This window comes from Scophthalmus maximus, chromosome 9 (genome assembly GCF_022379125.1).
Source record: "Scophthalmus maximus strain ysfricsl-2021 chromosome 9, ASM2237912v1, whole genome shotgun sequence".
NCBI classification, from domain to species: Eukaryota; Metazoa; Chordata; class Actinopteri; order Pleuronectiformes; family Scophthalmidae; genus Scophthalmus; species Scophthalmus maximus.
Genome location: NC_061523.1, coordinates 9,240,626 through 9,253,992, shown reverse-complemented (window position 1 = coordinate 9,253,992; position 13,367 = coordinate 9,240,626). Strand labels below are relative to the sequence as shown.

Sequence of the window (13,367 nt, the reverse complement as noted above, 5' to 3'; positions counted from 1 at the left end):
GGTTATTGCCAGTGGGGTTCTGCAGTGCTCGTCTGTATGAATCAGGATGTGTAGGAGGTGTGTAGGACCTTCGAACAACCTCTGTCAGGAAGGAACTTTTCCTTTTCAAACGCTGAGACTTTGGGAAAGCCTGTCTGGTCCCACAGGTTCACTGTGTGTTCACAGTTTCTAAATTTGTCAAACAAAAATAAAATTGAAATATTTCTTTTAAAATTAAATTTCCCTTTATTCTACTGTTCTGTTTGTTCCACATGCATATATATTGTGTATTTGTATATGTATGTTATACATTTATTTGTACACTTTGGACTATGTATAAGACTATATGTGCACACACAAATAATGTTTTCTCACACACATTTTGGTGTTTTTGATTCCAAAATACTGCATTAGTTAAATATATAAGGCAATTATTCTTTCATGTACCCCTCTACTAGGCAGATGTTTATTTATTCTTTTTTTTACAGATGAAGTTACCTTAAATTACTTATAACATACATTGTAAAATCCCTTTAAACAAGCCAATAATTCAAGCTGAAAACCTGAAGGACCTCAAACCTTAACACACTTAAGAAAGAATGCATCGTTAACGGGACGCTGGGTCCTCAGAGAGAGGAGGCTCCTTTAACATTTTACAACTTATATTCGTGCGCTTTTGCACATGCAAAGTTTTTGAATGCTGGAATTGTGATATTGTCTCTAACACTACCACATCTTCTATGTACGACTGTGACGCACGGACATTTCTCCGAACGGGTAGGACGAGTGAGCATTTGTGGAGAAAGTGTTGCTGTGTGACATTCTCAATGGGATTATCTGATTGTATCTTAACGAGCCTGTTCAGTCCCAGTCGGTCTAATTGTCGAACAGTTAATGGATGAAAATCGCCCTAAGGGCCTTCGGGGCAGAGAGAGTACCAAGGCGGCGTCCAACAGGAGCTTTTAGAAAAGACAGGACACTTCATTTTCTTTCTCTCTCTCTCTCTCTCTCTCTCTCTCTCTCTCTCTCTCTCTCTCTCTCTCTCACGCGCACGCGCTCGGAGGGGGCTCCTCACTCCGACACGCAACCCTCAAAATACCCACACGTTCGTGCAGCGGAAGTTTTTAAGCAACCTTATCTGCAGCATTATCTGAGCTGGAGATGTGCTGCAGAAAGACAGGTCAAAGGGGGAACGGCGCTGCGGCTGCTGCTGCAGGACGAGGCATTAGGGATGTGAAACACATGCCAGACGTGTCATGTCCAATTTACCGCTGACAGAATATAGTTTACCATCCGGCACGAGTGGCGGTGTGTATGTTTAATTCGCCGAATACTCTGCCCTGCGGGATTAATCGTTTGAATTTTGAATTTCCTTTCCCCCCCAAAAAATCCACCTAAACATCACACTCAAACTGCGCAGGGCCCAGTGGAAATTAATCACGATGAAAACATGTCCACCGCGTCCCGTGTGTCTCCCGCCCTGCACGCGTTTACTTTATTTCCCCAATTATTACAGCGAGAGCCGGGGCCCGTGTTGACTTCTCGGCGCGCCCGGGAGAGACTCCACGGCCATTCATCAGCTGGCGACGCGCACAAATAGTCTTCAAAACTATAAACACCATCGCCGGGTCGGAGACAGGGGGACCCATTTACCCCGTGGCTGCGCTAAACGCTGAAGATAAAACAAACGATAATACTGTCTGTCTCCTGTGACCGTCTCCACAGGCATTAATAGCAGGTTTTAGTGCCAACCGCGCGGGGGGAAGGCGCGCGTGAAGGCCGTGCGTCATGGCGCACACTCGTCTCTTGTTTTACTGCTGCACGGCCAGATGATTTGTACCTTGTTATTGTCCTCTATAAACAGTATATGCTAATCTTGTGCTCGCCATCATCTCATTAGATGCTATGATAAAGAACGCGCGGCTGGAGAACTTTAAGTCTTGCAATCGAAAAAACAAAAAACATCTTCGCGGTGGGAAAATTAAAAAGCTAAAGGGCAGATTTAACGGTTTAAACAGAGGGTGTCACATGTGACACTTCTTGCAGGATAACCTGTCCTGCAGCGTGGGTGGGTGGGTGGGTGGGTGTGTGTGTGTGTGTGTGTGTGTGTGCAGGTTTGTTGTCATCTGTTATCACGTCCTGATAAGGCAGACAGTGGCTCCAGAATCTGTCGGAGGCAGACAGCCGAGTGTGTGTCGCTCTATGGTTTCAGATTCTGTGTTCACGCTCCCATCCTGGTGTCTGCTCACCTCGATTCTTTTTGGACGCTCGTCTGGTCAGTTTCCCGTCGGATGATGGACACACCGACAACACAAACACAAGTACACACACACAAACACACACACACGTACACGCACACGTACACGCACACACACACACACACATACACACGTACACACGTACACACACACACGTACACACACACACACACACACACAGACCCCTGTTAATTTCCTCCCATGAAGATGTGTGTTGACAGTCACTTTGTAGAATTAACAGAAACGCGTTTACATTGTGCGTAAAAGGTGGAAAGATATCCACCAAACAGTGTATTTATAACGTAATTTAATAATTCCATTGGCTAATCTGAACAAAGTAAGGTCTGTCCCTTAGGGTAGAGAAAATGGCTGATTTTATGTAATCTCCTTGGTTTGGGTTGTTTTGTGGATGGGCGCATGAGGGCCTATAAGTAAAAACGGGCCTTACATGTTCCAGACATCACTTCCCGTCATGAAATGGGAGAACCAATGGCTCCACACGGAGGGTCCCACTGGCTCCCCACCCTCCCTCCTCCTCGCGACGTCACCGGTACAGGAGAGGGAGGCCAAGAAAGAAAAAAGTTCTGGAGACACAGTTGACATTCAAAATGCACCCTTCACTCAAGACCAGTCGGGTACACCAAACTAATACTTAGATCCAGTAAATATTACCAGTAAGGAGAGGAAGTTTGTTGACGTCTTCCTGTTGCTTCCATATGACAGGTTAATTGGGTTTCTTTCCTTTTTTTGTGGACTTCTTGGCAATGTTTCCCAGCCCCAGCACGTCCACTCCCTTCTCCGTAAAGGATATATTAAACTTGGAGCAGAGTCATGGTGTCATGGTGTCTTCTCTGGACGTGTCTTCACGAATGGACTGCTGCGCCCTGCCGACCTCCTCCTCCTCCTCCTCCTCCTCTTCCTCCTGCATGCTGGCCCGCATGAAGCAGGAGTCTCTCCGGGACGGGTCGTCCAGCACCGCCGCCTCGCTGTTCGGAGAGGAGCTCCTCGAGAGCCGGGTAGGCAGAGGCCACGCGCTCGGCTTTGCCACCACCTTTTATGGGAAATCCCCCTTGGACATGGACATAGTCAAGGATGAGAAATCGGACGCGTTTGAGGGGAAACGCAGAAAAGGTGAGTCGATCAGAACTTTTTGTCTGTTTCGTATCGGCCCGTGATTAGGCCCATCGTGTCGTCTGATGCCACAACCGATACTCGCGCAAACATGCTCCATAAGGAAATCAATCTCCCCTCTTCTTCTGGAAACAGACGTTTAAACTGTATTTTATCATATAAGCAAAAAAATAAAAGTTTAGTCGATGATTTTCTCGCATAGGCCTGGTAGATAAAAAAAAAGAAAAGATTTGTTAATAAGAATTAAAATAATGTGAGCACTTCAAAAGGTGAGTTTTCATATTTGACATTGATTACACTAAGTTGTTTAATTACAGGCCTTATGTCTTTTATTTTATTTTATAAATCTCACACTGAATGCATCATGTGCCCATGGGAATAGAAGCACCACATTTGTCCGCAGCCTTTATGTATAATATGAAAAAAGTAATATGATGCAGTCATTATTATTATTTTTATTATTATTGGTATTTTTGTTGGCCTGTAGTATCAAAAAAAAAATGTATCCAATCTAATAAAATAGATCTAATAGGAAAGTCTTTCCCTCTAAAAAAAATCCAATTTGCTCATGACCTTCTCCCCCTCCGTCTGGTGGAACCAGAGGAGCTCAGTCCTCCCCTCGAGGCCGTGCAGGACATCAAGGCCCAGGATCCGGACCGACCCAGGCCGCGGAGGCGCAGGAAGCCGCGGGTCCTCTTCTCCCAGGCGCAGGTGTACGAGCTGGAGCGGCGCTTCAAGCAGCAGCGGTACCTGTCCGCGCCCGAGAGGGATCAGCTGGCCGGCGTGCTCAAGCTCACCCCGACCCAGGTGAAGATCTGGTTCCAGAACCGGAGGTACAAGTGCAAGCGGCAGCGGCAGGACCAGAGCCTGGAGATGGTGTCGCTGCCGCCGCCGCCGCCGCCCAGGAGGGTGTCGGTGCCGGTGCTGGTGCGGGACGGGAAGCCTTGCCTGGCGGCGGACGCGGCCGCCTACAACCCCTCCTACGGCATGGGCCACATCAACCACTTCACCTACAACAACTACCCGCCGTTCAGTAACTACAGCGGCCCCGGCTGCAACTCAAACTATGCGTGCAGCTACCCCGCGGCCAGCATGCAGACTGTGCAAGGAGCCCCCACCGGCGGGGGCTACGTGAACTTCGGGCCCGGGGATCTGAATGCGGTGCAGAACTCCTTCTCGTCCGGTAACGGGGCGTCCTCGCTACACGGCATCAGGACCTGGTGAACACGACAGGCTCGTCCTGCGACTGCATGCGTTGCTAGAATGTGTCGAGGCGTCGCGGAGTTTATGTGACGTCTCTTATACTTGACCACTTACTTCTCCTACTTTTTCGTTTTATCCTTTTCAGCACCACTTTCTGTCTTTTGAGGTTCGCCACGTTTTCGTTTCATTTGGTGGCAGAACGCGCACAGACATGTAATTTGAGAGAAAATAAAAGTTATGCAATAACAGCTCTCAAAACGTTTGGTTCAAATTGAAATTTTCTTTCTTGAATTTTTTGGCAATTTTATTTCAATAAAATTCCGACAGTCGACTATAATACAACCTAATTGTAGTAATTCAAACTATGGAAAAGGATTCATTCAATAAAGACAACTATTATTAGTATTGTTAATATGTTTGCCATGCAAATAATTAATCATTACATTTGAAATTGGCCCTGGCTGTTAATTCCTAAAACATTACAGAAAATCCTCTAAGACAAGAATAGCCTATAAGAAAACCATACAGTACATACACATATTTCTTGTGTAATAGTGGACCATATAATTATGACAGTAATAGTACATTTTAATTATGACTACAATACCTGCTTGTCGGTCTCCTGACGATGGAGTTGGTTGCAGGTCCACGTTAAGGAGCCTGACATCTGTAAAAAGCCTCATGTGGTTTGTGTCTGGTTAAAATGTTCAAGTGGCTGTTAGGAAGCTTCCTTCAATATGCTCCGGAGGGGTTCAAAGGTCGTTTAAAGTTTACACTTTTTACAACCCCCTGTCAGACACACGTACAACCTCGCTGCGTGTGTTTAAAATTCGCTGGGACAGAGGTGGCCGCGTGCGAGCCATGACCTTGACTTGAAATGGATGTTTAAAATCTGGCTTTAATAAGGAAATGCTGTTATCGATTACACTGCATCTACAAATTAATATTTGCATGAGTCGAACTGTGCGTGTGGAATCAGTTTCTTCACAAATATAATCTGTCAAAAGCCAGACTGAGAGTCACCACCGGCCTTGTGAATATCAGGGCATTAGAGATGTTACCTGATCAAATATATTTATCTATTTTTGGACAATACTGTTGATTATTAAAACATACTCTTTTTTTTTTGATTTTGCCAAGTCATCACTTGTCATTTGAGAAACCTTGAATAGGCCAAGTGTAGCTTCCCTCACGCTCAGCGGTCAAAATGCACAGAAAAAAATCTAGATAAAATTTAAATACCAACTGAACAAAGCTGTAAAATTTGACCACACATGAAAACTGCGGAGTGGCTCAGATCGCCGGTCGACGTTTGCTTCCTGTGTTTACGCCGTCAGTTTGGTGCCGCGCTCGCTCCCCGGAGATCTCAATCCACTTGTCCAGATACAAACCCGCACACTTGACTAACACTATCGCGGCGCTAAATGCAAGAATAGTCCTATTTGCTTGACAGAGAGCCAGAGGCATCGTCTAAGTGTGCGGCTACAGGAACAGGCCGAGAACTGGCTCTGCCCAACCGCCGGCACTTTACACGAGTAAGAGATGCTTAGGCATCTCTCAGGCTTCTCCACACGCACTCTGTCATCCTCCATCTCTTTCTGAACAATGCTCACCCACAAACACACAATGTGAAACACATGTTGAACATCAAGCGACAAGACTTGGTGTTTATTGATGATCGCTACTGACGGCATTTAAATACAATTTCACATATTAGCAATGCCAGGCTATTGCAGAGAGGGTGGCAAGGTCATGTAGCTCCTCTGGCCACCCTCTCCTCCGAGGTGCTGAAAAGGCAATGTCAGATAACAGCGCCACACAAACCTAAAAATATCCCCCCCACCGCCCCCACCCTCAACCTCCACACACACTGGAGGGGGAGAGGGAAACGGGTCGGAATAATCTGCTTTTCCGGGTCTTATCTGAAGAAAGGCAGGGATGCATGCTGCTCTATCTTCTGCCCGTGTGATGGCTGCCACTGCTTCTCTGGGCTTTCCTGCAGCACCGCAGACCAGGGACAGGCCAACATTGGCAGAGACGCAGCAGAGCGTGTCAACTCTCACACTGAATCAAGGGTTTTCTCTTTTGGTTTGCATGCGGACTGAATACAATATATAGGCACAGTTTGAATTGAGGTGCACACATACGCTATCACTCTGATTACTGGGCCAGTGGATCAGATTTGAGTGAGGGAGTAGAGCCGATGGGCTTCAAAAGCATTTAAATATTTCTATTCTCAAAAATATCATTAGCTCATTACAATGTAATAAATTATACCTTACTGTAATCATACAGTATATCATTATAAATAACAATCAAGCAAAACGCGTGTACGTGACTTGCACAGCGACTTCATGAGTCAGAACTTGAATGGTTTGGTTAACGCACAAGTTACTGAGGAATTTATGCCACACCTACTCAACCATTTTTAGTATCTGGCAATATGATTTTCATAACATTAATGGCAGCAAAAGTATGTTGCACTGATAAGTGCTGCACTGATAAGGTGAGTGGCACTAGTTCTTTCATAGTCAGCATAGATTTTTACTGAAATTATTTTTGTACATCCCCCCAAAGACACTATTTTTCATCTTAAACCGACTCTTTTCGTACCCATTTGCATCACTGGAAAATATTCAAAGGGAACTGTACTGGACGCTTCACAGGAATGTCTGAGTTGATCAAAGGCAATGCAGAGCCTCACTGTCTACCGTCTCATTAGCTTAAGACAGATCTCTGACACCGCGAGAACCTCCGTTTGACTTTGTTTGGTGAAAACAATGTAGACCACAATCTTTTTTTAAAAATAAATTTAACACTGCCCGGAGATATTGATGCAGAGGTCTTTCTCACACTTTGTGAACAATCTTTCGCCCGGAGCGGAATCACAGCTCGGCCGAGTGAGCAGACAACATTCCACTGAGCAGACACTAGTGAATAATGTGCGTGTAATATGACACGAAGCGTTTAGATTTGTTTAAATCATTTGCGGCGAACCTTGGAAAGTACTGTGTGTGTGTTTTTTTCTGGGAGAGCCTCCTCGCAGGTACCTTGGTCTACAGGAAGGGGAACAGTCTCTTCTTGAGAATGTAGAGAACTGTGGCGAGGAAGAGAGCCAGCGCCAGGAAGATGAGCAGTTTGTCAGTGAGCTCCCTGCGGTTGTACTTGGTGATGAGTTTTCTCCCGAGCTGGATGGACCCAGTCATGGTCTTGAATTCTTCATTGGTCTCGTGGACTGTCCTTGAGGAGGTTGCTTCAAGAGGAGGGAAAAAAAGGTTTTCAGCTTTCAATGTTAACCCTAAAATATTGTGACCACACTCACTGCTTTTACTTCCTTCACTGACCCAGTGACGTCATGGTCTCCTCACTCTGCTGAACCCGCTGCGCCATCATCCGACTGATGCTCATTAGATTTTCTGTAATGCCGCTGGTTGTCTGGGCCAGGCCCTCTTTGGTCATCTTCCTGTAAAAAAATAAATAATAATAATATAGATAAAGAAAAATCATATATTACCGCCATATACTCAACAAGTAAAAAACACACGTCCATATTGACCGTTACCTAAAATAGCGCCTCTGTACGCGACAAATATTTCCGCCTCAGAACCTCGTGGCCTTAACCAACGCACAGTTAATGAGCTTGTAAACATAAGGGTGATGGTTAGGGTGACATGGCAGAGAATCAGCATGATTACTTTACAGATTATAAGGAAATTCATTTATATACTCAAAACTTGACGGATTTACCAGGTCCACCACTGACCTCTAGCGGCTGCGTACATAACTACGGCCTCTGCGGTCTTTAAAAACGACCACATACGTCGTAATACGCTGCGTCCTTAAACAACCTATCTGGTCGCTTAGGTGGAGGACAGTCTCGATATACTACATGTCCTCATGCTAAAAAGTATCCCAGATGTGACAAACAAGGTATTCTTCTAAATACAACACAGACAGAATTGTGTGTGTTGTTTAAAGATAGTCTGTCTCTCAAAAACCATTTGGACACATTGTCACCTCTGCCTCACAGTGCCGTCGTCTCCATGAAGAAGTGCCTGTTTTTCCATTTTGTCTATGGACAGTTTGCTGGCGAGGTTCGATTTCCTCCAAGCTAACTGGTTACTGCAAGATAAAAAAAAAATTTAGAATTTAAAAAACAGGCATTCAGCAAGTTTAAGCAGGGATTTCCACCACTTATCCACCATCAAATGTGAAAAGATCACAACAGTTTATATTTCACAGTTATTCATTACTCAGCAAGAAGAAGATTCGCGGATGACAGAAGTGGAAGTTACCTCATCATCTGTTTCCTGTGTCCCTCCACCTGACTGATCAACACTTGCTTGTCCGACTCTTTGTCCTGCTCCATGGCAATCTGCTCGAAATCCTGTCAAAGGAACAACATTGCACAAATGTTCTTTGAGCCATCTATTAGTATGTTACAATTAACAATATGTATGTCTAGTTCAAAATAAAATGTAATATTCTGACAACAGAAACATAGAGATGTTATTTTTAATTTCAATTACTAACCCACTGTTGTCGGCATTGAGTCTGATTCAGTAAGTACAGTATGTAAATATAATCTTCAACCAATTACACCCATTTGATTGTTCAACAGACTCATATTCTGATCAACTGTCCTTAACTAGCAGCCAAAAAAAGGGATTTTGTTTTATTCTGAAACTCTCAGAAATGTTTACTCATTTCTTCAAGTGGGTTTTTATTACTATTACTTTTTTTATTTAAATATTCAGATTTTCCTTTTAAATATTGACCAAAAGATTTAATGGTAATCGACACACCGACGTTGTAAGAAACCAACACCACATCTGAACCCTAAATATGTCCACTGGTAGAGAGCTGTTTCAGACGGGGTGAACTCATTTAACAAGCACATGTCACGTCTGCAGGGGTCTCTGACCCACCTGGATCCTCAGTCGGAGATTGTGGAAACTCTTTTTCACGTCTGCGTTCAGTTCCGTCAGCTCGCTCTGAGGCCCCGTGCACTCATTGATATCCTGGTGACACAACAGACAGAGACACACATGACTCCTGCATCACTGTTAGGGGAAGACGTTGACAGTATTTGAAACCGTGGCGGACGGTAAGTGTCCTGATAAATCTGATGGTCTCTCAGGATGAAGAATGACTGGAACAAGTGTTTGTTGTTGTTTTTTTCACACTGGTTTTTAGAGATGATCATCCACGTCTGGGAGGGGTTTTCCCCCCATTGATCTATGAAATGGCAATGCAGTGATGTTACCAGGCTACAGAAAGGTGCTTCTAAGACAGATGATACTTATTTACAATATTCATTTATCAGTAGACTAGTTTTGTTTCACTTTTGGAAAATAAAGAAACATGTCCAAGTCTCACTCTTTACAGTTGTGTCTGAGCAACAGTCAAAACTCCACAAAGATGTTCAATTTACAAAGATATAAAAACAGAGAAAAGCAACGAATCAGCACGTCAGAGAAACCGAAAGCCGAACACGTTTGGAACTTTGACATTATATACAACTGTAATCGATTGGTCGTTTGTAAAGTTAGTTCAATATTTTGATCGCCTCATCATTCAGACACTATCTGTGATTCCATCCACTGATAAACCCCGTATGCAATAAAAAGCTATTAGACAGTTCCGGGTTCTCTCTCAAAGAACGAGACGACAGCTTCTGGCGTTAAGGCCAATGTGTTAAACGTGTGGTTTATTTCTCCGCTTCACAAACGGCTGCAACCCGTCGGGCATGTTGTGTCGAGCGGAGGAGAAGACGTCAACGCACCGCGAGCTGCTGCTCAGAGCCGCTCGGAGCGTCGCCGCGCCGGCGGCTAGCTGCGGCGGCTAACGCGGCGTGCTACCGGACCAAAAGGCGGTTCTCCTCGTTGACACGCTGAGACGCCCGCGCGTTTCAGCGGAGCGCCGAGCAGCCTGACCAAACGACCGTTCGCACCTGGATGAGAGCTTTGATTTCCAAGTCATATTTGAGTATTTCTTGTTCACAGTATCGGACGTGGACATCTGAGGACGCCATGTTGCCAACGTCGCCCGGCCCGAGCTACGGAAAGCAGGAAGCCAGGTTTTGAAACGCGACGGTCAACATGGAAAATAAAATGCACGTTGTGTTAAATATACACACCATACAGTGACATTATTGAATCAGAAAGTTTGTTGATTTCAGGCAAAACAAAAAACAAAGTTATGAACTTATGGAATTGATTATTACTTTATTAATTAACAACAATTGCATCCATCAGTTATATCAAGAGACACAGACAGATCACGTCAAAGGCACCACACATTAGCTATTTAAAGGAAAGCTCATACATAAACACAATGTACATCATATATATTTATTTAAACCAAACAAGACCGAGGCGAAGCGCTGCTTTAATCTAAAGTAAAGCACATTCAGTGAGATCTCTCAGAAGTCCTTTGGGAATCAGTTTTGTACAAGGCACCGGGCCGGGCACCACTCAGTAATCACACAGGGATACGAGTTTAAGGCGATTCAGAAGGCATCATCTCTGCACAGAGCTGGCAGCGCCAGGTGCTCCCCCTACCGAGAAACATGACAATGAACAGTTTCATAAATGAAATAAATGAACTACACCGCTACATATAAATACAAGTATATACAAGTTGCATACAAAGTTACTACATTGAATGTAAATTCAGTGATTTAGTCTTTCAGATGAAGCCGCTTACCCTGCAACTGTAAACTAAGGCCAGTGATATCTCAGGTACCAGATGGCGTCCGTGGACAGAGACGGTCCAAACAGTGGGTTCAGCTGGGCCAGGATTGCTATCAACCAGCTTTTGGACAAAAAGAATAGTAAGATCATGTGCACAAACACAAAACCTCTCAGCATCAAAACTAGGCACTTAAAAAAGCTTAGTGACGTGAGTCCTTTCCTACATATTCATAAAAAGGTCATTCTGAAATTGTGCCAACATTTTTTTAAAATTCCGAAACATCAAACTATTAGGATTATTCTGCTCAGCCTAAAATTCAGGGCCTAACTTTGCTTTGCTGCAACACTCTGCATTATCTGTGCTGCCCTCTTCTGTCCATCTGACATGTAACAGGACACACTAACAGCAACTGTGATCATGAATATTTTATCACAGGGCGGAAACACTGTGTATAAGCAACTCAAAATCAACTTACTGGGGTAACAGGTAATTGTTAAAAAAAAAATTGACAGAAAATATGGAAAAATGTCTAAGAAACATTGTAGAGGCCAAAGTTACACTCTCAGATGTCAGATGACAAATGCACACAAATTAATTTGTAGAGACAGAAGAAACAAACTGAATATAGACCGAACCAACAACCAACTTGAAATCCCAAACCCTAGTGCTCAGTTAATTATTATAAAGGTCATAGCAAAGTCGGAAATCCTCACATGTGAGAAGCTGGGACAAGGGGATGTTTGATATTTTTTGCTTGAGCAACTACATAACTGATTAATAGATGATTAAAAAAATGGATGCCAAATACATTTCTAGAATAAAAGACAAATTATTTCAGTGAATCACATTATAGTTTATCTTATTGAGCCCAAATACATACATACATAAATACAAACATATATACATACATACATATATATATATATATACATATATATATATATTATACATACATATATATACATATATACACATATACATATATTTACACATATATATACATATACACACATATATACACATATATATACACACATATATATATACAGACTACGACAACAAATCTAGGATGATGATACTTACAACAAGTAGCAGCAGACGGATGTTAACACCAGCATTGTGACTATGACTCTGCGGAAATAGGAGAAAAATAATTACAAGTGGAATCATTTACATCTAATGACTGTATGTATGACTGTATGTATGTATGGTTTTCAAAGTCAGCACAGGCCATGTTGATCTCGTGACAGTGACCATCAGGCAAATAGAGGAAGTAGCATTAGGCACAATTTCCAGAGATGGATTTCATTTACCTTTGATCTTGGAATCATAATAATACACATGGAAACTATAGATTTATTGAAGGGAGATGTCAACAACCCCTGGCATCAAAAGGCAACGGCGGTACGGAGGCGACAGGAGCTGACAAATTAGCTCCAGTGAGCTAAAACAAACTTTTTTATTTACTATCAGTTAACGTTGGCTCACAAGGTTGGAATTAAAGTAAAGTTGTTCGTGTCACGTTAGGAAGCCTATTTGAAAACAAACGCTACCTTATACACAACGAATATACTTATATCTAAAGAGAGATGCGGAACAAACTACTATTCAAAATAACGACGCCAACCCTCTGCTGGCAACAAGCTAACGTGAAGCTAACGAACTCACCCTCGGTTCGGTCCTTTGGGGATGAACAGCGGCACTATTCCTCCGACAATGGCCCAGAACAGAGTCACCACGGACATGGTGATGACAAAACTCAGCTCCGCCATGGTGGTGTTCTGTTTGACACCGAGAGTATCCCAGGGGTACAAAACTTTTGACTTGGAGAAGTTCTCTTTCAGTCCGACAGCACCCGACGTATCACATGACCATCCACCACCAGGGCGGGAGGGAGGCGGAAGTGATCACAGGAGGAGAAGAGCCGATATGGCATTTCCGCCTGTTGCTCAGCACACTATTATATTTGATCAAACATGATGTTGCCTACCGATATTTTCAGACTTGTTTTTGTTTAAACAATACATTTTTTTCCATGCCTATGCTTTCTTTTCTTTTTTTTACCATCATTTGTTTTTATTGATATCTAAGTCAAATTTT

General features: G+C 43.5%; 3 protein-coding genes and 1 long non-coding RNA gene across 4 annotated transcripts; 1 reads left to right on the top strand and 3 right to left on the bottom strand.

Moving 5' to 3' along the window:
- Positions 1-434: 434 nt before the first annotated feature.
- Positions 435-3,106, bottom strand: LOC118319336. Its single transcript, XR_004795956.2, has 3 exons — positions 2,910-3,106; positions 2,686-2,821; positions 435-2,251 (listed from the first exon to the last, which is right to left on the bottom strand). It is a non-coding gene; the product is annotated as an uncharacterized LOC118319336 (long non-coding RNA).
- On the top strand, positions 2,830-5,176 carry nkx2.5 (NK2 homeobox 5). Its single transcript, XM_035649645.2, has 2 exons — positions 2,830-3,368; positions 3,970-5,176. The coding sequence occupies exons 1-2, from the start codon at positions 3,002-3,004 to the stop codon at positions 4,590-4,592; spliced, it is 990 nt and encodes a 329-aa protein (XP_035505538.2). The 5' UTR covers positions 2,830-3,001; the 3' UTR covers positions 4,593-5,176.
- A 1,035-nt stretch (positions 5,177-6,211) lies between these two features.
- Positions 6,212-10,653, bottom strand: bnip1a (BCL2 interacting protein 1a). Its single transcript, XM_035649646.2, has 6 exons — positions 10,525-10,653; positions 9,500-9,592; positions 8,867-8,958; positions 8,589-8,693; positions 7,916-8,034; positions 6,212-7,824 (listed from the first exon to the last, which is right to left on the bottom strand). Exons 1-6 carry the CDS (start codon positions 10,603-10,605, stop codon positions 7,628-7,630), a joined length of 687 nt encoding a protein of 228 aa, XP_035505539.1. The 5' UTR covers positions 10,606-10,653; the 3' UTR covers positions 6,212-7,627.
- A 128-nt stretch (positions 10,654-10,781) lies between these two features.
- atp6v0e1 (ATPase H+ transporting V0 subunit e1) lies at positions 10,782-13,164 on the bottom strand. Its single transcript, XM_035649647.2, has 4 exons — positions 12,936-13,164; positions 12,351-12,398; positions 11,280-11,387; positions 10,782-11,130 (listed from the first exon to the last, which is right to left on the bottom strand). The coding sequence occupies exons 1-3, from the start codon at positions 13,037-13,039 to the stop codon at positions 11,294-11,296; spliced, it is 246 nt and encodes an 81-aa protein (XP_035505540.1). The 5' UTR covers positions 13,040-13,164; the 3' UTR covers positions 10,782-11,130; positions 11,280-11,293.
- Positions 13,165-13,367: the final 203 nt, after the last annotated feature.